The 24,029-nt window shown below is 43.5% G+C and overlaps 1 protein-coding gene across 1 annotated transcript in view; it reads right to left on the reverse strand.

The window, feature by feature from the left end:
- Positions 1-24,029, reverse strand: part of LOC115473996 (beta-galactosidase-like) — a 330,129-nt gene that overhangs the window by 262,629 nt on the left and 43,471 nt on the right. Inside the window, 3 exon segments of the mRNA XM_030209251.1 lie at positions 385-479; positions 11,818-11,878; positions 22,262-22,412. Coding sequence (XP_030065111.1) covers positions 385-479; positions 11,818-11,878; positions 22,262-22,412 — 307 coding nt within the window.

Raw genomic sequence — 24,029 nt, forward strand, 5'->3', positions numbered from 1 at the left:
CATTGCATAGGAGTCAAATGACTTCTCCGAGTTATTATTAACTATTGTAAAGTCCCCCCTTGAAATGAACCCTGCAAGCGTTAGTCACTAACCCCCCCATACACCAAGGAACTGCTACAAACTCCTGGTTGGGTATGACAGTTCAGATATTTAGTAAAAGACTTCTGACCTTCAGAGTCATAGTGTCCCAGAACAAGGACCATGTAGCCTGAACATGTGGACTCCTCCCATTGGAGATGTCCAGAATGAAAATAGCCATTTTTAAATCAGCCTGTAAAAACTGCTCTCTGAAATTCTCATCTACTCAATTAGTGGTGACAAGAAATCAAACTGCCTTTATTCATTTTAACAATGGTCTAAGTAAACAATACAGTTAAATGGTACCTGTACAGTAATGATTGGTCCGCCGTTCTGGTATAGTAAAGGCTTCATCTTTGGTAGGAGTACGCCCATCCACCTACTCACAGCTGCGAGGTAATCTAAAATAATTAAAAAAACACACATGCAGGTACTGTATGTCTTATGTTCAAAAGCCACATGTAAACCAAATTCTGAGAACCTCAAACAGAGAGCAGACACATTAAAAATTCACCACCCTATTTTGTCTGGCAGTTAACTTGAATGGGTTAAATATAAGCATTATTTAAGGAGGAAAAAGGAACTGGTATGGGCTGTTATGTAAAACTTGTGAACTAGGCTACACAAGTATTCTGGATATAACATGTATAAGGGCATATGAAGCTCATGATGATTTTTTTGTTAATTTATAAAATTCAAGCAAATTCCACAAAGTGATTACAATAATAAGCATAATTTAGAAAAGGAAATTATTAAAAACAAAAAACACTTTAAAAAGCAGCCCATTTTCCTATTTTAAAATTTTCATGTGTGCTGACATGGGATGTCTACTTATAACACATGAGGAGCACAAAGCTGGAGGTTAGGGGATATGTAGGCCTCACTGCTGTACAACTTGTATTGGTTTGTATGTTTCAAGGTTATAAAATGTTAATAAAAATGTTAAATATAAAATTTTCAGATGTATTTCTGAAGGGTGATTTTATATCAGGAACATAAGACAGGCATTTTTTAAAAAATTATTTTTATAAAAAGGCAACAATAAGTGTACATGTACCTTGCTAAAATGGGCTCCCAGAATAATCCCTAGCAAATTACAAATGCTCTCATGCAAAGACAGAGCTACTACAAGGCTGCTGTAACCATTTATATAATATACCCATACATTTCACAGTTCCTCCCCAGGAATGCTTATGCACTGCCTGCACTGAAGCACACATACTCATTAGTACTGCATTCTTGCATGCATTTCTATATGTGCACAATTTAATACTACTTATTTCCTGTACATGAAACATGCTTTATAAAATAGACCCCTCCCAATGTGACTCACTTTGCAAAATCATTTAAACATCTGTTCTCTGACCCTGTGTGACTCTGCATATGCAAACATGAATACAACAGCAATAATGCTCTGAGGGACCCTTTTACAAAGGCACGTTAGCATTTTTAACGAATGCTGATTAGCAAGTGCTAAACACTAGATATGCCCATAGGAATATATGGGTGTCTAGCAATTAGCGCATGCTTATTTTTAGCATGCGCTAAAAACGCTAGCACACCTTTGTAAAAAGACCCCTGAGCTTACAGCAGCACCCAAGTACTGACTCAGGGCCAGATGCACTAAACTTTAACGACCCTTTTACAACCCTTTAACAAACAAGTTTTAAACCATGACATGCATTAAAGGCCTTTTTCCGAAGACGACAGCAGCTAACGAAAATAGAATGCAGATGAGCAAATTGTTTAGAAAACCTATTGGAACGAGATGCACTAAAGTTTTCCGCTTGCCCTAACACAGGAAAACTCTGGGAAAGCTAACGAGAGGTCTGTACCTCTCGTTAGGGCTGCCCGGCCTAAAAAAGTAAAACGTTTAAAAAAAATCGCAGGGGGGACAAAAACGCTCATCAGGAGCGTCTTTAAATGTAAAAACAAAAAAAAAAAATCAGAAGAGAGTAAAAACGCTCGCCAGGAGCGTCTTTTACTGACGTCCTTGGGCCCCCCCCCCCAGGTCACCGCTGCTCCCCACTCCCCCCCTGCATCAAAGACAGAAGTTGAGGAGGAAGTGATGTCACCGCTGGTGATGGTAGCCTAGCTCTTGAGCTCCCACTCCCGCTCCCCGATAGAGTAAATAATGTTAATAGGCAACCGCTGGCCACTTTGACATTCTCTGCAGCATTTCCCAACGCTCCATACCGGACACCAGCATGAGCAAATCGTCCTCGGGGCGAAATAAGGACTCGAAGTCCGTTGGCTGCGGAACTAGTAAGGCCGCGAAGCGCCACGAGGCAATGGCGCGGGCGTCAGCTTCTGACTCCAACTCCGCGTTATTGATGGCGGAGTCTCGGAGGCCGCCTACTAAACAAGGTGTCTCGGGTGAGCTTCGCCAAATCCTCTCCGGTATCCAGGAGGACATTAAAAAGTCAAAAGATGAAATACTGGACCAGATGGAGGTACTGAGTTCCGATCTCAAGGAGCTGGGGAGTAGAGTGGAAGACCCAGAAGCCAAGCTGGAGGAGCATTCGGAGTCCCTGCACTCGCATGAAGCACAATTCCAAGCGCTAGACCAAAAGAACCAGGAGCTGACATATAAGATTGACGACCTCGAAAATAGGGGAAGAAGAAACAACCTTCGGTTCCGAGGAGTCCCCGAGGGTGGTGAGACCGAGGATGTCCCAAACACAGTGCAAACATAGTGTGCAACCCTGTTGGGGACTGAGGCAGCAGCGGTAAAGATAGAATTGGACAGAGCGCATAGAGCCCTTGGGCAGCGGCAGGAGAACAGAGCACGGGATATCATCGCTCGTTTCCACAGATATGAGCAGAAGGAGCAACTCCTAAATCACGCCAGGAAGCACCCAATTTGGAATATGGGGGGGGGGGGGGGCCAAAATATTTGTGTATCAAGACCTTTCTCAATTCACTCTGCAACAGAGACTCAATATGAAACCGGTCCTGGACATTTTAAATAAGGAGCGGATCTCATACTGATGGGGTTTTCCTTTTTCACTGAGCTATACAATACAGAGATCCAAAAATAGAGTCTCTACATTGTCGGAAGCCTGGGCATCCCTGCACGCAGAAGGCCTGGTGACCACTAGCATGCCCCCGGGTGCATTGGCGCCCGTCACGAAAGCGAAGTTCCAGAAATGGCAGCGGATCCCCGAAACAACAAGCTGCAGTGGAAGGCACTTGAACCGGTGAGGTAGCCCTAATGGAACGTTTGTCTCGGGACTTTTTCCCAGTAAGGTGACCAGAAGGACGACGGACCACTTTGTGGTATTGGCGTGGACAGTAAAAGGGAGTTATAAATGTTTTGCTATGTTTAAAGCTTACTGTATTACCCCCTGCAAAGGGAATTTTAAGAATAACCACCACTGGATTTAAAGGGGGCGTAATCAGGAGGGGGAACTGTTAATACAATGTTATGCTGTAAGTGTTTAAGGGGGAGGGGTAGCATATGGGAAGTTTGGTGCGAGGGGGTTTAAACGTGGATAATCGAGCTTAGTGTTGATAGAAGGGGAAATAGACTGAGGTGGTAATTTGGTGATGTCGGGGGGGGGGGGGGCAGGGAGGGCTGGGTTGTTTGGATTATGGTGGGTCACTCCCTCTTTTCCCATTTAGAGGGCTTTTGCCCTCGGGTTGGTATCAGATGGGTGCAGGGAGGAAGGGGCGGGGAGGGATATCAGTGGGGGGCAGGGTGGGCACAATGGGTCGGATGCACTATTAGTGCGGGGGGGGGGGGGGTGTTCATATATGGGGGCACCACTGTTACCTGGGAACATATGTACATGAAGTGGATGGAATCTACCTGCTGGGGGTGGAAAAAACTGATTTAATATCCCAGTGATGAGTACTGACATAAAGATATCATCATACAATGTGAAGGGGTTGAACATGCCTCAGAAAAGGCAGAAATTATTCAAAGAGTTGCAGCAGCTAAAACCGCATATTGTCTTGCTGCAGGAGACCCATCTCAGTAGAGTGCATGAGCGACTTCTCTCCCACCCAGACTATCCTAGTTCCTTTTTCGCCTCCTCTGTAGATGGATCTAAAAAGTGTGGGGTGGTGGTGTTGTTTCACAAATCCATATCAGCCCAAATACTAAATATCAAACGTAACCCTGGCGGGCGCTATCTGTCCTTACAAACCGTCATAGACCAAGTGGTCCTCACCCTCGCATGCACCCAATGACCACCAGGGGACTTTTTATACCAAAGTGAAGAATATATTAGCTACATTTACCCAGGGCTCTCTGATCTTGGGGGGTGATTTCAATGAAGTTATGGATCTGGTGCTAGATAGATCCGGGAGACCCCAGCAATTGGTATCTAGGGACTCCTTGGCCTTGGGTTCCCTGGTCTACTCCCTGGGGACCTTAGACGCCTGGAGACTAAGTCACATGACCACGAGGGATTATACATTCTTCTCCCCTGTACATAAGTCGTACTCCCGCATCGATTACATCTTTCTTGATGTTACATTAGCTGAGAGGGGTCCGAAAGCGGGAATCGGCAGTGTGACCATTTCTGACCAAGCCCCAGTCTGAGTTACCTTACCAACCATTATAACAGAGGTCAAAGATAAAAGATGGACGCTTAACACAGACTTATTACAGGAGGGGGAGGTGGCGGAGGGCTGTAGGAAGGTCCTGAAGGAATACTTGGAGTTCAATAAGGAGTCGGGCCCACCTCTCAGTGTCGTGTGGGATGCTATGAAGGCTGTATCGAGAGGTTACTTTATACAGATAGCTAGTAAGCGTGCGAGAGTCCGTATGGCCCAGCTGGCACAATGCCTGGAAAAGATCCGGTTCCTTGAAGCTCAGCACAAGTTGGGCGGTTCCCGTGCGGTTTTGGAGGAGCTGGACTCTATCTACTCTGAACAACTAAGTTGGGTACAAAATACAAACAAGGCTAGATCCTATGAATTCACTAATAAAGCAGGACGTCTCCTGGCTATAAAATTACGCAGGCGAAAGGTAGACCGAGCGATTACCCACATTAGGAGCGAGAGGGGTGACCTGCTGAACTCATCTGAAGCCATACGGCGGCGCTTCAGCGAATTTTACCGGGAGCTATATGCACAGGAGACCGATCCCCCTGTAGACTCTATCTTAGATTACCTAGCTGAGAGTGACCTAGCTTCTTTGACAAATCAGCAGAAGGCCATACTCGACGCGCCGGTCACTCTAGTTGAGATACAAAATGTTATACAACACCTGCCCTCCTGTAAATCACCGGGGCTGGACGGCTTCCCCAATTAATTCTATAAGAAATTCGCCATCGAGTTGGCCCCGCTACTAGCCAACCTGTTTAACCTGATTGGGAGTCTTTGCCCACCTCCATGTTGGAAGCATGGATCGTGGTACTGCCTAAACCGAATAAAGACCATAAGGACTGTGGGTCCTACCGCCCAATATCTGTGTTGAACGCTGATGTCAAAATCCTAGCCACAGTCTTGGCCAACAGATTGGCACCTTTGCTTCCAGCCATTATCCACCCTGACAAGGTGGGATTTGTCCAGTATTGAAAAGCAACCAATAACACTTGGCGTGTGGTCGACTTAATCTACCGGGTGCACTGGCCATTCATGTACAAAGTGATGGAGGCCTTCGGGATTGGACCTCAGGTTTGTGGGTGGATCCAAGCATTCTATAGCTCTCCCAAAGCATGTATTCGGGTAAATGGGGGCAACTCTGCAATGATCCCCCTACACAGAGGCACTAGACAGGGCTGCCCCCTGTCCCCCCCTCTTGTTTGCAATGGTCATGGAGCCAACTAGGCTTAGAAACAACCCAAATATTTCTGGACTCTCCATAGGTGGAAGAAAACAGAAGCTATCCCTCTTCGCGGATGATGTGCTGTTGTTTGTCACTCGCCCCCTGACCACTTTCCCTGGGCTTCTGAGGGAGATAGAGGATTACTCGATCGTCTCGGGGTTTAAAGTGAATATGTCAAAATCTGAAGTTTTGAACGTGACTCTCTCGGGGGAGCTTGTGGGCTCGTTGAGGTCTTCTTATGCCTTCCGGTGGGCTAATAAGAGCATCCGCTACTTAGGGGTTAATTTGACAGCACACCTTCCAGACCTCTTCACAGTAAACTATAAGAGCTTGGCGGGGGCACTCAGTGAGGACTTGGGTAAATGGGATGATCTGGACCTTTCTTGGTTTGGCTGAATAGCTGCAGTAAAGATGAATGTGCTGCCGCGCTTACTCTACCTATTTCAGGCCCTCCCAATCACAATGCCCCGTAAATTCTTAGCAACCCTGCAGGACCGTATTATGCACTTTATCTTGGCGGGAAAACATCCGCGATTGGCACGCTCGGTCTTGTATCAGGATAGGAAGAGAGGAGGGCTGGGGGTACCCAACCTGGCCTGGTATTATAGGGCGGTTCAGGCGCGTGCGGCAGTGGAATGGTTTCAGGATTACCCAGACCGGCAATGGGTGCAGTTGGAACAATACACCCTAGGTGCGAGGCCATTGGGGACACTTATGTGGATTCCGAGCTCGCTTAGGTCTTTAGAGGGGGACTGTGTCCCTCTATATACGTCACCCTCTCAAACTGGAATAGTATGTTTCCACATCAATGTACTACACTTTCCCGTCTGTCCCCCATAGCCCGCAACCCATTATTTTACCCGGGTACGACAAAAGGACCATTCACAAGATGGTATACGGGAGGTTTACGAATGTGGGGCCAATTGTTTGAAGGGGAGACCTTACTGTCGTACTCAAAGGCCCTTGAGATAGTCCTGATAGTGGGACCCGACCGGTATGCCTACCTTCAGCTATCCTCTTTTCTTAAGACAAGGGCAGTTTGGGAGGTAGTGTCTAGGGAACAATCAACACTAGAAGCCATCTGCGAGGGCCCACCCAGGACAAGTGGACTGATATCACGCCTTTATCAAATTGTTAATAGGCAGTCCCCAAACCACACACTTCATAGGAAGAGCTGGCAGAAGGAACTGGGCATGGAACTGGAGGAGGCGACATGGGAGAGAATGGAGCGGGCTTTGGTGGGAGTGTCGTCTCATGTACCTTTTAGGGAGAATACGGTGAAGGTGCTGTACCGATGGTACCTGACGCCTGAGCGTCTTCAGCGCATTTACCCCACAACGACGGGGCTGTGCTGGAGGGGCTGTGGTGTCAAGGGCACAGCGGGCCACATATGGCGGACATGTAGGAAGGTTGGTGCCTACTAGAGGTTGATATGTAGCAGGCTGCAGAGGTGGATGGGTAGTCCGATACCGTGCAGCCCAGCCTTTTTCTTATTCTCTGCGGGTGCTGCGGGTCGCCCTCATACCCAGCAAATTTTCTTGAAGCAGGCTATAAGCACCGCCAGAGCTGTAATTGCTGCCCATTGGAAGCAGCCCACAACCCCTCCGATAAATCGGTAGATCCAAAAACTGAGGCATGTCTGTGAGATGGAAAGATTGCTAGCGGAAAGGCGCAACCAATTGTGTAGATGGCACATGATCTGAGACCCTTTTATTCTTCATGTATAACTTGATTGACGCCATAGGTTAAGGTGGTGTTAGAACGGGGGGAGGGAGGGTTAGGAGGCGTGGGATGGGTTGGGGTCTTGAGAGGTAAGAGGGGGATGGAATTGGGGAATATCATAAAACTGAGAAAGGTGGAAGTATCGGACTGGTTATTCTGAACAGTTCAATAGACGTACGAGTGCACTAAGATGTATTCATTTGGTCTGTAATGACAGCAACACCATGTAATTATTACTAGTTTGCTATATTGTTAGAAAGTTGTGTTCTGTCTCATTAGATTGTACCATGATACGCATGATATGTTACGTTTCAGAATTTGTGTATTATTTACTAATAAAGACTTCATGAAAATAAAAAAATAAAAAAAAGTTGAGGCAGCCGGGCCCCCCTCCTCCCTCCCTTCCTTGACAGCTCTCGCCATCCTCCGCCCCCATGCCCCGCCGCCGCTCCCCCCCTCCGTCTTACCGGGCCCGTGCAGCGCCTCTCACCTCTGTGTGAAGGCGCTGCACGGGCAAGAACAGCTGATCGGCAATCAGTGATGCCTCCTCCGACGTCCCTCCGTTCCTCCTGGGCCCGCCCTCCTCAGCTCCCCCTCCTCCTCCTCCGTTGACGTCATATGTCAGAAGGCGGGACTAAGGGCACGAAGTTCACGAACTGAAGCAAACAGGGAGGGAAAGCTAGAGACGGGCAGCAGGGCTTTAACGCGGCGCTTCAACGGAGGAGGTATTTAAAAAAGATGGATGGGAGCGAGAGGGGACAGTGGGGGCGAAGGACAATCGCTGGGCATGTTTGGGAGCGGGAGGGGAGGGCAGGGGAGGGAGGAGAATCGCTGGACATGGATGGGAGTGGGAGGGGAGGGAGGAAAATCGTTGGACATGGATGGGAGCGGGATGGGAGGGGAGGGCAGGGGAGGGAGGAAAATAATTGGACATGGATGGGAGCGGGAGGGCAGGGGAGGGAGGAGACTTGCTGGGCATGGATGGGTAGAGGGGGGCAGGGGAGAGAAAACAATTGCTGGGCATGGATGGATGGATAGAGGGAGGCAGAGGAGAGAGGAGAGTTTCAGGACATGGATGGAGGGGAGGGCAAGAGAAATTCTGGACATGGATGGAGGGGAGGGAAGGGAGAGAGAAGAAAGGAGGAAAGAAAAGAAATAAATGGAAAGGAAGCCCTGGAAACGGAGTCAAGGGAACAGATAGAGAGCAGCAGAATCAGATACTGGGCCAGCATGATCAGAGAAACAAAGTCACCAGACAACAAAGGTAGAAAAAAATAATTTTATTTTCATTATAGTGTTTGGAATATGTCCACTTTGAGAATCAGGTGCTGAACGTTAAAAGTTTATATTTATTTACTTATTTATGGCATTTTATCCCATTTTAAACGTGAATTAGATTGGAACCTGGGATAATTTAATTTTTTTTTTCCTGGAGAGAGTAATGCATTGCCCCCCCCCCCCCCCCCCGGCTATAGCCAGCTCTGCAATTTTTTTGGGGGGGGGGGGGCGCAGAGGTGGATGGGGGGGCGCAGAGGTGGATAGGGGGGCGCTGAGGTGGACCAGGGAGAGAGCCTGTTGTTAAAATTTTACCAGCACACCACTGTGTAAACCCAAGGTACCTAGACAGTTTCCTGAAACACGTAGCAAGTAAGCATGAAATACATACACCACGAAAGGAAAAATAGATCCCACAACATTCTGGCAACAGATCTATCAAAACGAATGGCCAACGGATACAGACACCATCCAATTCCTCCAAACATGGGACGATATATGTAAAACAACATTAGACAAAATCGCCCCAATCCAACCAGAATAACACACAGGAAAAAAACAAATTCTTGGTTTACCGAAGAACTGAAAGACCTTAAAACACAAGTCAGGAAACTAGAACGCGCTTGGTATAAGAAGAAAGATGAACAAACACTAATTGCCTGGAAACTACTTCGGAGGAAATACAAATACACCATAAAACAGACTAAACGACTACATTACAAAACAATGATTGGACCAAACTACAAAGACACACATAAACTCTTCAACCTCGTGAATAAATTGCTAGACACCACACCAGTTACAAACAACAACAAAGACATACCAAGTGTAGACAACCTTGCGAAATACTTCAAAGAGAAAATTATACAACTACGACTGAAAATACCCACCAGCCCCAATGAGTACACCACAGTCCTAGACTGTCTAGACCCAGAAGATGGAATATACCCAGCAGACAGAACTTGGACCGAATTTGAATTAACATCAGAAGACCTCATCTTTGAAACACTCAAAAGATTTGCCAAATCCTACTGCAAACTAGATGTATGCCCAAACAACCTCATGAAATCAGCTCCTCAACAATTCATAATAGACCTAACGAACCATATAAACTCCATGCTACAAAATGGACTTTTCCCAAAAGAAAAAGGAAAAATTTTACTTACTCCAATACCCAAAGACACAAAAAAAAGTGCAAGCGAAATAACTAATTATAGACCAATAGCATCCATACCACTAATAACCAAAATCACCGAAGGAATCGTAACTAAACAACTCACAAAATATCTATACAAGTTCTCGATACTACATGACACCCAATCAGGATTCCGATCGAACCACAGCACAGAAACAGTTTTAGTTACCCTGATGACCAAATTCAAACAAATCATCGCAACCAGCAACAACATACTCCTACTACAATTTGACATGTCAAGTGCCTTTGATATGGTCGACCACGAAATCCTACTACATATACTTGAATACTTTGGCATCGGAGGCAATGTCCTAAACTGGTTTAGAGGGTTCCTAACCTTGCGCTCATACCAGGTCACATCAAACTCAACCACATCTGCAGCATGGACACCAGAATGTGGAGTACCTCAAGGATCACCCCTTTCACCAACTATTTTCAATCTGATGATGACACCCTTGGCAAAACTTCTATCAAACCACAACCTCAACCCGTACATATATGCTGACAACGTAACAATATATATCCCTTTCAAACAGGACACTAAAGAAATCCTCAACGAAATCAATCAAAGTTTACAAATCATGAACACCTGGGCTAATGCATTTCGATTGAAATTGAACGCAGAAAAAAACTCAATGCCTGATACTTACCTCCCAATACAACACTAATGAATTCACCGCAATAAACACACCAAACCTAAACCTTCCAATCTCAGAAACCCTAAAAATCCTTGGAGTCACTATTGACCGCCATGTAACACTCGAAACCCACGCAAACAACACAACCAAAAAGATGTTCTACTCCATGTGGAAACTGAAGAGAATAAGACCTTTCTTCCCAAGATCTGTCTTCCGCAACCTAGTGCAATCACTCGTACTCAGCCATCTTGACTATTGCAACTCACTATACGCAGGCTGCAAAGAGCAAATACTGAGGAAACTTCAAACAGCCCAGAACACAGCAGCCAGACTCATCTTCGGGAAACCAAAATACGAAAGTGCGAAACCACTACGAGAGAAGCTACACTGGCTCCCACTCAAGGAACGCATCACTTTCAAAGTATGCACACTAGTCCACAAAATCATTAATGGTGAAGCCCCAGCCTACATGTCCGACTTAATAGACCTACCACCCAGAAATGCCAAAAGATCGTCCAGAACTTTCCTCCACCTCCACTTCCCAATTTGCAAAGGCATAAAATACAAAGTGATGCACGCATCAACCTTTTCCTATATGAGCACACAATTCTGGAACAAACTACCACGAAACCTAAGAACGACCTATGAACTAACCAACTTCCGCAAACTACTAAAGACTCATCTCTTTGAAAAGATCTATCAAAAGGATCAAAGCACATGAAGTCCACACACACTGTTGGCAACGCATCAACACATTCTCCTAGCACACCTATCCCCATAATTCTAACACAACACATTCTCCTAGTATACCTATCCCCATAATTCTTACACACCCAGCCTTTTTTCTCATCACTATTGTTCTTTCCCCCTTATCGATATCTGGACATTGTTTTAACTCAACTCCTCATAATGTAACCATAATCATGTAATAACTTATTGCACTACCATCTTTACAATGTATTGTATTTTAACTCAACTCATCATAATGTAACCATAATCATGTAATAACTTATTGTACTACCATCGTTACAATGTATTGTAAGCCACACTGAGCCCGCAAATAGGTGGGAAAATGTGGGATACAAAAGTAATAAAATAAATAAATAAATAATACATATAGATCACGTTACCTGCATCAGAAGAACGGAGAACAATGGACTCTTTCTCAAGCAACCAAGCAGGCAGACCTCCCTGAGAAGAGGAAAGACCTGTTACCACCTAAAATTGCACAGATTATAACTGAAAGAACATTAGAATGCTTTATTTCCCCCGTCAACATGTCTAATTTGGTGGGTAGATACTTGAATTGGTGCCCTGATATTACACTCTTTCGCTCTCAAACTGCCCCTGTACTAGACAGCTGCACAGGAATGGGGACTGCGGAATTCCCTTGGGAATGGAAGAAGTTGCCATGGAATTCCTGCAGGAGTGTAGTCAAAATCTCTGGTGACACCAGAATGAGACTTGTAATGCCCAAAGAGACAGCTGGATCACCAGCCTGAGGCTTGGAACACTCATTGGATGACTAGTGAATACTGCCCCAAATATATAGGAAGCTTTTGAAGTAGGAGGAAACAGAACTGCGGGCAAGTAAATAGCATCGGCTCCTGCTGGGATGGAAGAGATTAGTTGTGGGGATGGGCAAGGATGGAATAAATCTTAGTAGGTACTGGTGGGTATGGGTTAAATTCCATTGGGGATGGACTAGGATGGGTGAAATTTCTATCCCCGTGCAACTCTACCTTGTACCAATCCCAAGCTACTAGGAAGTCCTGCCCACAAGTCACAAGTGGAAGAGTAGCCTAATGCTACAGCAGTAGGCTGAGAAGCAAGGGGCCCAGTTCAAATCCCATTGCATCTCCCTATGATCTTGAGGCAATAGAGAGTTAAGTGTTTTGCCCAGGTACAAACTCAAGATTGTGCACCCAACAAGGATAGAAAAATAAGTGTACCTAAATGTACACTAATTCAATACCTTTTGCCCTTACAGGTCATAGCATCTCTACCAGGTTCAAGTCAAGGCTTTGACTAGAACAAAAACAAGAGGTGCTAAGAAATCAACAAGATAAAAGCAGATCACATAAAAAACACAGAAACGAGTGAATAAAAAAGGAGAAGTTGTTTATTAAAACAGTTACCCAATGTCATCACGTTTCACCATCAGGCTGCATCAGGGGTAAAAAAAAACAAAAACAAACTACAAGATAAAAACATACAAATTGAATCTACAGCATCATTATAAATCAAAACTTTCAAACAATAACTCGAAGTGTACGCAGTATTATGCCCATGTGGGCTGATTTACATTGGCAAGACAATAAGAAAATTCAATAAACGGATCATAGAACATAGCAGTGCCATCAAGAGAGGAACATTAGAAAAACCATTAGTGGCACATATGCTTGAACTGAAACGATTTCAAACAACTTAAATTTGTAGTTCTTCTAAGAATTGATTCACATTAGAGAGATGGAGATGTGAATACATTACTATTACAAGTAGAACAGAGATTTATTTTCAAGTTTAAAACTGTTAAGCCGTATGGTCTAAATCAGGAAAGTGATCTCTCTATGTTTCTATAAAGTCTTTTTTGTATGTGAAATCACATCATTTATAGTATACATTTGACATTTTCTCAAGCTTAGATAGGTTTGATTAATCTTATAACTATTTTTTATGAGACATGCACTTTACTTGTGGAGGATACACGTTTTTGCGCAAATGTAAAACTATCTATTTTAGTCATTAGAATGTATCTGGATCAAATGACCTTTGAACCTAGGACCAATCACAGAGCATGTTACAATGCTGTCAGTTCAGTGAACCGAGTGGGTCAGAGTGTGGTGAGAAGTGGAAAAAAAGTAAGTAAAGAAATGTTGCTTTTGTACTTTGATTCTGAAGGAACTAAATGGTTACTTTGTAGGAATACATTTTAAGTTGCTGCCGCTAAATATCACTATGTAGACAATTTAGTATAACGAATGAAGATGGTTATGGCATGAAGTAGATTAAGGAAGTTAAGACCAGTTACTTGAGCTGCTCAAGATGCTACTGTTTTTTTAAGAAAACCACTATAGACACAAAAAACCACAACGGAGACATTTTGATATAATACATAAATATGGATATGACATGAAATAAACAAAGTATGCGAAAACTTAATACCTGTATATCTCGATTTTTAAGAAATACAGCCTAATCGTCATAAATGAAAGCTTTTATGTCGCTATCTACTATGGTGTCAACGGCATATTTGGACGTTATAGTTAACTTTATATAGTGCTTACATCATGTGGATGTTTGTAAATAGTGCTATTTGTTTTGTTTTTTTTCAATTTTATTTATAATTTTATGCAGTAACATTTACAAAACAGGCATCACTGCCACAATTATCCAACTTAGCAATACAAAATCTTTCCTCTTACAATATCTTAGAACTCTTAACATATCCTGTAATTTGTTCCTCCCTCCCTTCACTACCCTCCCCTCCCCTCCTCCTCCTCCTCCCCCCCCCCCACCCTAAAGCGGTGGTAATAGTAAATCTCTCAACTGCTCATACGGTTGCCATATTTTATGGAACAACTGAATATGCCGCCTCTGCAGAGCTGTCAATTTAGACATCTGGTGTATATAGTCCACCTTGTGCAGTACCCGTTGCATAGATGGGACCTCCAACTGCTTCCAGGCCCGTGCTAGTGCCAGCTTGGCCGCCACAAAAAATTGTATATCTAGCTGACCTGCACCCGACTTTCCTTGGGCCGAGAATGCAACAAACAGTATTCCACTTGTCGGAGATATCCCCCCTTACCTAGCGCGTTAACCAACTCCAACACCTGAACCCAGAATGTCTGTACCTTCGGACACTCCCACCATATGTGCATGAATGTTCCCCGTTCTCCACACTCTCTCCAGCAGTCTGCTGAAACCTGTGGGTAGATCTTGTGTAGCCTATCTGGCGTATACCACCACCAATATAAGATTTTATATCCATTTTCGACCAGTGGCTGGGTGATTGTATAGAATGTTTGTATGTTTGGGAAGCTTGCCAGGTGCCCTTGGCCTAGATTGGCCGCTGTCGTGGACAGGATGCTGGGCTCGATGGACCCTTGGTCTTTCCCCAGTATGGCATTACTTATGTACTTACTTATATTGATGGCCTCAATAAATACCTATAGCTACTCGCCCACCACTCCGCCCTGAAACTTTTTTGAAGTACTTCTTCCCACCTTCCAGTGTAATACCCCTGCGAAGTATAGAGCAGCAGCAACGCCCTATATATTCTTGTTACACTACCCCTCCCCCCCATCGCTCGTTCCAATCCCGTTTCTGCCAATTCCAGCTCCTCCCTTGCCCTCTGAAGGATAAAGTTCCTCAAACAATGATAGTAAACTAGGTCCCTGTCCTCCAGCCCATACTCCTCCTTCAATTCCCCAAAATCCTTTACCTTCCCAATATCCCACAACTACCCTAACATATATATAACCCGTTACAAGCCCATTTCTAATAAGTCTTTGCCATTTGTCCCAGTGGGAATCCCGGGGCGCCACATATTGCCATCTGCAAAAAGTATTGTCTCCCCGGGAAAACCCTTTTTCTTATTTGGAGCCAAGTATATAGCAAAAGACTCATCCCTAACGGGATCCTCCTTGCAGTGGCCAATATAACACTCCCCCGGCCTCCAAAGTATATCGCCCAAAAACGGGTGTCCATCCACGCTCTCTCCCAGTGCAGCCATGTCTTCGAGCCTCTAGGTGTCCACTCAGCCAACACCCTTTGTTGTGCTGCTTGATAATATAAGTAGAAATTAGGGACTCCCATTCCTCCCTCCGCTGGAGTTTGGCGCATCATCATCATCCTACGCACCCTAGGAGGTCTCTTCCTCCAAATGTATGCAAACATTTTCTGATTTAAATGTTGAAAGAAGGCCCGAGGGATCGGTACCAGCAGAGCCAAAAAGAGGTATAGTAACTTTGGCAATATCATCATTTTTATCGCATTGATTCTCCCCAACCAGGACACAGTTAAACCCTCCCAGCGATCTAAATCCTCAAACAGATCCTTTACCTTCTTAGGGTAATTAGCCTTAAATAGGTTCTCTATCTTAGGGGTGATCTTTTAATTCATAATATATAAGGATATATAAATGTACTTTGTGATTTTTATCCTTCACTATTGATTTCATATCCAATCGTAGTTTTTTTTTTTTTTTTTACACATCTAAGGTTGCTAAGACCCATATGATATTATTACATTTACTAGACATACCCACTACTTCATCGACACCAAGCATTGAGATTCTGTCATATGTTCCACATTTCAGGTGGTTTGATTTTTTACTATTAGGGGTAGACAGTTACCCATACCTTTAAGGTATGTAGAGAAGTACCTTCTGCACATCTTCTTCAATATGAGCACTTGAACACCTAAGTCACATGAAATTATATGTTTCATTGAATAGCATGTCACTATGGATAACACATTGACTTATTTGTTCTGCCTTCACATACACTATCACAGTATGGTCTCCTGTTGCCTGTTTGTGAGTATATATTCTTTTTAAACTTTGATTGCTGTTATATTCAATGTTTTACTTAATGTTCTTTTAAAATTAAAGTTCTCTGTTTTTATTTTTTTTACTATTTTATAGTTTTAATATGAGATTTTAATTTAATACTTTTGAGTTGTTGTTTGAAAGTTTTGATTTATAATGATGCTGTAGATTCAATTTGTATGTTTTTAATCTTGTAGTTTTTTTTACCCCCCCCCCCCGACGCAGCCTGAAGGCGAAAAGTGGCCGCGTCAGTAAATGTTTTAATAAACCAATTTTTTATTCACTTGTTTCCGTGGTTTTTATGTGATCTGCTTTTATCTTGTTGAAGGCTTTGACTAGGCCAGTCCAAAACTTAAAATTTTTTTTTTCTCCTCAGCCATTCAGATATAGTTTTACTTTTGTGTTTTGTATCATTGTCTTGTGGCCTAACTCAATTATACTTCAGCTTCAGATCACAAATAGATGACTGGATGGATGTTCTCCTTAAGCATTTCCTGGTACAGTGCAGAATTCACAGTTCCTTCAATAATGGCAAAATTTTCCAGGTCCTGGAGACAAGCAAATCATCTCCACACCATCACACTACCATCACATTGTTCAACTGTTGGTATGATATGTTTATTGTGGAATGCTGTATTTGCTTTGCATCAGACAAATGGGACTTGTGTTGTCCAACCAGTTCCACTTTTGACTCATCTGTCCACTGAACACCATCCCAAAAGGCTGGTGTGTTTTTGCAAACGTGAGATGAGCACTGATGTTATTCCTGGATAACAGCACAGTTTCCACCTTGCTACTCTTCTATGAATCCCATGTTTACCCAGTCATGAACACAGACTTTAACTGAAGCTTTAGAGGCCTACAGTTCTTTAGATGTTCCGAGACGTTTTGCGACTTCCTGGATGAGTTGTTGCTACGTCCTTGGAGTAATTTTGGCTGGCCAGATACTCCTGGGAAGATTCACCACTGATCCAAATCTTCTCCATTTGGAGATGAGTGTCACGGTGATTTGGTGGACTCCCAGAGATTTAGGAACTGCCAACAGCTTTTTTCCTCCTCTCTTCTGGCATTTCCTTTGATCGCACAGCATTCATATGGAAGCTTTGTGACAACTACTTCACTCTCATGGTAAGATAAAGGTTTAGATTCAACAAGGCTGGCTGCAATGAAGCCTGTAAAACCATCTGAATCTAATTACCAATTAAGTTTGGTCAATTGTCATTTGAGTAACTAAGGGGACAACTACTTTTTCACATGGATGATATGGGTATTGGATAACTGTTCCTTAAAGTAGTAACAAAAAACAAATATGTTGCATTTGCTCAGGTTCCCTTTATCTAATATTACATTTTGTTTAAAGATCAGAAACCATTCAGTGTGACTATATGCAAAACAGAGGAGATTGTAGGAGGGGGGATCTTTCCCCCATAACCAGTGGTGTGCTGGTAAATGTTTAACAACAGGCTCTCTCCCCAGTTCACCTCTGTGCCCCCCGTCCACCTCTGCGCCCCCCCCTCCAAATTTCAGAGCTGGCTATAGCTGGGGAGAGAGCCTGGGGGGGGGGGGGGGGAATGTATTACTCCAGGAAAAAGAGGAGTGTGGTAGCCGTGTTAGTCCACTCTTAAGGTTATCAATAGAAATCAAACAAAAAAACAAACAAAAAACTGAGGAAAATCATAAGAGATCTACAACCTATACTCCAGGAGGATGAATTACTGAAAGAGATATTCCCATCCCTACCAGTACTGGCCTTCCGACAGCCACCCAACTTAAAACACAAGCTAATCAGAAGTAAACTTCCATCACAGACTGAAAAAGAACAGAAGGGCACACGTCCCTGTAATTTATCCAGTTGCAAACTATGCCAAAATATTTCACAGGACCCCACAGTTATGCACAAAAGAAAGATATTCAACATAAAGGGATCTTTCACTTGCTCATCTTCCAATGTGGTATATATCATTCAGTGTAAAAAATGTAACGAAGGATGCTATATTGGAGAAACAGGCCAGATGCTTAAGACAAGATTCAATTTACATAGACATCACATGAACAATACAGCCAGTAGGGCCCCCACCCCGGTGGGACAGCACTTCACAGAACCAGGACACTGTACCAGTGATTTCACAGTAAGAATACTGAAAGGTAACTTTAAAACCATACAAGAACGTAAGACCTTTGAAGTCAGAATGATTGAATATTTTAACACCCAACAGAAAGGACTTAACAAGGATCTGGGGTTCCTAGCGCATTATAAACCATAACGCTGTATGTCTCTGTTGATCACCCCACCTCTCACCTATCCACACCCATCCTGTTAGAATATCAATGATATGCTTTGATGTCCCCATGCATACCTCCGACCCACCCCCATCCTCCCACCCTGTCAGACTGTCATAGTAATGCTTGAATGTTTTCACTTATATACACTGTCAGCTAGCACATTTGCTTATTTCCGATCTGACGAAGAAGGGCAACCTTCAAAAGCTAATCAAGAAATGTATTAAGTTATGTCCAATAAAAAAAAATTACATGATCCCAAGTTCCAATCTAATTCATGTTTAATGTGGGATAAAATGCCATAAATAAGTAAATAAATATAAACTTTTAATGTTGAGCACCTGATTCTCAAATTGGACATATTCCAAACACTATAATAAAATAATTTTTTCTATCATTGTTGTCTGGTGACTGTTTTTCTGATCATGCTGGCCCAGTATCCGATTCTGCTGCTATCTGTCCTCTTAACTCCGTTTCCAGGGCTTCCTTTCCACTTATTTCTTTACTTTCCGCCTTTCTTCTTCATTTCTTGTCCTACATCCGTAAGTAAAAGCTGGGTCCTCCGCAGACTTGACTGTCCAGTGGATCCAGCTTCTATTTTCTTCATCCATGTGCAGATTTTCTCCTCTCTTCCTTTTCCCTCATCTCATCTCCTTCCTCACTCGTCCCTCCCCTCCATCCATGTCCAGCATTTCTTCTCTCCCTTCCCTCTCCTCCACCCATGTCCAGCAACCCTCCTCTCCCCTGCCCTCCCCTCCATCCACCCATGTCCAGCAACTCTCCTCTCCCCTGCCCTCCATCCACCCATGTCTTGCAACTCTCCCCTGCCCCCTCCAACCATCCATACCCACCCAGTGATTCTCCTCTCTCCCCTACCCCCCCTCCAGCCATCCATACCCACCCAGCGATTCTCCTCTCGCCCCTGCCTCTGTCGCAGCATCCGTAGTGAAAGCCCGTCTCTAGCCTTCCCTTCGTTTCCTGTCAGTGTCCCGCCCTTGCAGAAAGAGGAAATTACATCAGAAGAAGGCGGGACACTGACGGAAATGAAGGGAAGACTAGAGACTAGCTTTGACTGCGTCTGCTGAGACAGAGGTAAATCAACGATTTAAACCCCCCCCCCCCCATAGCAGCAGGAGGTGAGGTAAGCATGGCTTGTGGCGCCCTCCTGCCATGCTTACCTCACTTAAAGCCGGGTTGCACTGCCCCTGGGAGCCGGCTCACTTGCCACAACAACCAGCTCTTGTGAGCTGGTGCGAGCCGGCTCCAGCACACACTGCCCATAACTATGTACATTTACAAACCTTGCATCTCTGAGACTCTCCATTTGCAATACATAATAGGAAAGCTAAGTCACCTCTCATCAGGAAACCAATTTGTCTGGGCTCCCCCCTTTTAGCAATATTGACAAGTGACAATGGAAGTTTTGACACTTAGCAAATGCATGATAACCCTTTTCAAGCTGGATCCTCCTCCTCCTCCCACCCCTTCCTGAACCCCGACTGGCTGCTGGAGCTGCCTGTTCCTCTCCTTCCCCAATTTGCCCCAACAGCTAACAATTCAGCACCATGCTAACAGGTGTTGGTAATTTCTTTTTTTTTTAAGAAATCAATCACTCACCACAAGAAAGGTCCCTGCTTTCACTGCTCTACACCTATAAGAAAGCTGTGCATGCTACAAAATCAGCTGGTGCATTCAGCGTGCCCCGTTTGTACTTTTCAAAACAAAAATACTTTTTAAAGATCTGTTTTTATCTAGTAGGACATGTCAAATTACATGCAAATTAGGGGATGGTGGGCAGGTTTCTCAATCAAGTGCAAGTGGGGTCTAGCATTAAGTGCAGTGGGCTGACAACCAGGAATCAAGACTTAAATCCCTTTCACTCCTTTTAATCCTGAGTAAGTCACTTCGAAAGCACTACTTAAAAAGTGCCTAGTTTGATGTAAAATCCACAATTACTTTTACACATGCACTAATCACCAAAGCACACTGATCATCCCTTAATGCACAGGTTCTTAACCAGCGGTGCCTGCACCTCCAACGGTACAGGAAGAGGTCCAGTGGAGAAGTCTTGAAATCGGAAGCAATTATTGAAACTTTCTAGACAGAGTGAAGGCAGTTCTTAGAACACTTATTGGTATTATATCTGTACACTACTTTAATTTTAGTGACATGTTAGCATAGTGGTTCCCAAACCTGGTCCTGAAGGCACCCCTGCCACTCAGGTTTTCAGGATAGCCCAATGAATATTCATGAGAGATATCTGCATGCACTGCTTCCACTGCATGCAAATCTCTCATCTAAATACATAGCTTTCAGTAGATCAGTTAAAGGAAGGTGGGTGTTGCTCCTCTCTCTCCACTGGGAACACCCCTGGAGTCCACAGAGCAAAATATCATTATTATTAAACATTGTACATACTTTTACCTGCAAAATGGATTGAGTAATATTCAAAGCACCCACTTTTCACCTGCAGAAAATGCTTTACTATTGTCATCGCTATCTGCCAGTGCCTTAGGTGCCCACTTATACTAAGCTCTTTAGGGGTAAGGAACTTGCCATACCCAATTCCTAATGATAATGTAAGCTGTCTTCAGTGTCATTTGAAAAGCTGGATTAAATCCAAAAACTACATTTACTGGGTAGGTTTAAAAAACCTGTGATCTTTGAGGGACTATAATCACTTGACATTTCTTATATAAACTGAACCCCAAAAAAGCTCTGCACACCGACTACAAAACTCTGGAATATGTTAAAAATAAACTTCTTGGGTTTTTTACAATATGTGGAGGGATATTTTTAATATGACGTCTAAGTCCGACTTTAGACGTTTTGCAAAAAATGTCCAAAATCTGAATAAAAGAGAGAAGTTCATTTTCAAAAAAGAAAAATGTGTATCTTTTGTTTTCAAAAATAATGTTTCTAACAAGGTTGTGTGTTTTGGATTTTTTTTTTTTTTAAATGGACCAAAAAACAAAAGTCCAAGTGAAAAACATAGAAAAATCAAGCCATTGGGATGTAGGAGGGTCCAACATTTTTAGTAGACTGGTCTCCCAGACATCCCAGGAGATAAATGGGGCACTGAAGTGGACTTCAAAAACATGCTCCCAGGTACACATCTCAACGTTGCTCCCTTACCTTGTCTGCTGAGCCCCCCAAAACCCACTGCCTACAACTGTACACCACTACAATACCCCTTATGGGTGAAGGCAGCAGCTATATGTGGGTACAGTGGGGTTCTGGTGAGTTCACAATTTCTCCCACAAATGTGCCAGGGAGGGGGAGATAGGGACCAGAGTCCCCCACTCCTACACTACTCCAGGGACCTGCATGCTGCTCTAATAGACCTGGCTCTAACATCTGAGGCTATTATAGAGGCTGCTAAATCATACTTGAAAATGAGCTCCATAGACTGTCTGGCAGCTCCAATTTTTCAGGCATACATTTATATTATGCTGCTTTATACACAAAGACTGTGTTTTTGAACTGCCCCATTATTGATGACATCAATATTTGATGATGCCAATATCACCACAGAAGAAACAAGCTATGATAAAGGGTTAAGTGATTGGCCATTTCAGCTTGCAAGAAACAGGAGATAGGCAGCTCTAGTCAATCGAACTTCCTCATGCTAACAAGAGAAGTCTTTTGAAAAACCTATCAGTTTCATTTTTCAGAGAGGAGTGATAGATAAGCCTTTGCTTTATAATTATCCCTTTCTTCTTGCAAGAAAAAAAAAAACTCACCATGTCCCACTCTGCACAGATATAGGGTCCAGCTCGTAGAATAACCAGAAGTTCTAGGTCATTTGCCATCTGTAGGAAAGCCTCTATGTCATGATCACCAGTGAACTGATATTTTCCAGGCTCTGACTCATGAAAGTTCCATGGCACATATCTGTAAAAAAATTCAGACATCGCCATTAGACCTCTCCTGCTTTTAGTAAAGATGGTGACACATCAGTCATCTTGCATGTGGATGGAGCAAACCTCAAGAGTTTATAAATAAAGGAGAAAGCCTTTCCCACAAATAAGAGGATGATGATTGCCCGGTAGTTCAAAGGCAAGGGCCATGCACTTACACAAAAGTCCCTCAATTGACCCTCAAGTTAGATATTGTGCTCCATAAGTATTGCCAAACTGGGACAGACCGAAGGTCCATCAAGCCCAGCATCCTGTTTCCAACAGTAGCCAATCCAGGTTACAAGTACCTGGCAAGATCCCAAAAGAGTACAATACATTTTATGCTGCTTATCCTAGAAATAAGCAGTGGATTTTCCCCAAGTCAATTTAATAATGGTCTATGGACTTTTCTTTTAGGAAGCTATCCAAACCTTTTTAAAATCCTGCTTAGCTAACTGCTTTTACTACATTCTCTGGCAATGAATTCCAGAATTGTTACAAATATAAAATATTAAAATAAAAAATGGCCCAATGCATTTCTATGGGAAGAGCAGTTCCATATTTTACAGCACAGAAATATTGAGGAGTGAAACATAATTAGGGAATTGTTCAACTTCTTCTCTCTACTCTTCTGGTCACACATACAGAATGGAATTAATTCCATGAGGCATGCTTCACATGCATTCGCCACCAACCCACCCTTCCCTTTTTTCCCTTCCCCACTGCTGCCACACCCCTATCTTTGCTGGTCTGATACTTAGTAATTCAGACATGGTTTTCATTTTCTTTGTTGTAAATTCTACTGTGAAAGCTAGTAACTGAACCATACACCTTTCTTAATAGTTGCTATCTAGTTTGCTAATTTCTGTGTATACTGCCAACTAGTGGTAGAAAAGCACAGCAATATCTGTTGCTGTAAGACAGTGATTTACTCTGGGGTCCTTTTACTAAGGTGTGCTGAAAAAATGGGCTGTGCTAGTGTAGGCACGTGTTTTGGGCACGCGCAGATCCGTTTTTCAGCGCGCCTGTAAAAAAAGGCCTTTTTAAAATTTTTGCGGCAAAATAAAAAGTGGCGCACGTCCATTTTGGGTCTGAGACCTTACTGTCAGCCACTGACTTAGCAGTAAGGTCTCATGCAGTAACCGTGCGATAATCGTCTACGCATTATTTTCCGGCACACGTATTGGACGCGAGTAAAAAACAAAATTACTGCCCGGGCTTCGAGGTAGCTGGGCAGTAACTGCAAATTGACAAGTGTTGGGCATGCATAGGTGCCTACGCGGCTTAGTAAAAGGGCCCCTTTATTACCACACTTCGTTTCATTTTAATTCTTTCCAAACCAACAGAATGCTTGGGTACTGATCCATTCAAAAATCACCCCTCCCAATCAGACAAGGCCAGACACAAGGCTTGGAAAGAATTCCATGAGCCATGTTCCATATTTAAGTTTTATCTGTGCTTTTTTATTATGATTTTACATCTATAGATAATGCATTTAAGATCATTGTTTTCCCAGATACTATCATAACGTCTTTCGATATGTAACATCCAGTACCATCTCAATCTCTATTTTAACACAGCATCACCATTTGCTTGCTTTTAATATGGTTTT

The sequence above is a fragment of the Microcaecilia unicolor genome, chromosome 1 (assembly GCF_901765095.1).
Source record: "Microcaecilia unicolor chromosome 1, aMicUni1.1, whole genome shotgun sequence".
Taxonomy (NCBI): domain Eukaryota; kingdom Metazoa; phylum Chordata; class Amphibia; order Gymnophiona; family Siphonopidae; genus Microcaecilia; species Microcaecilia unicolor.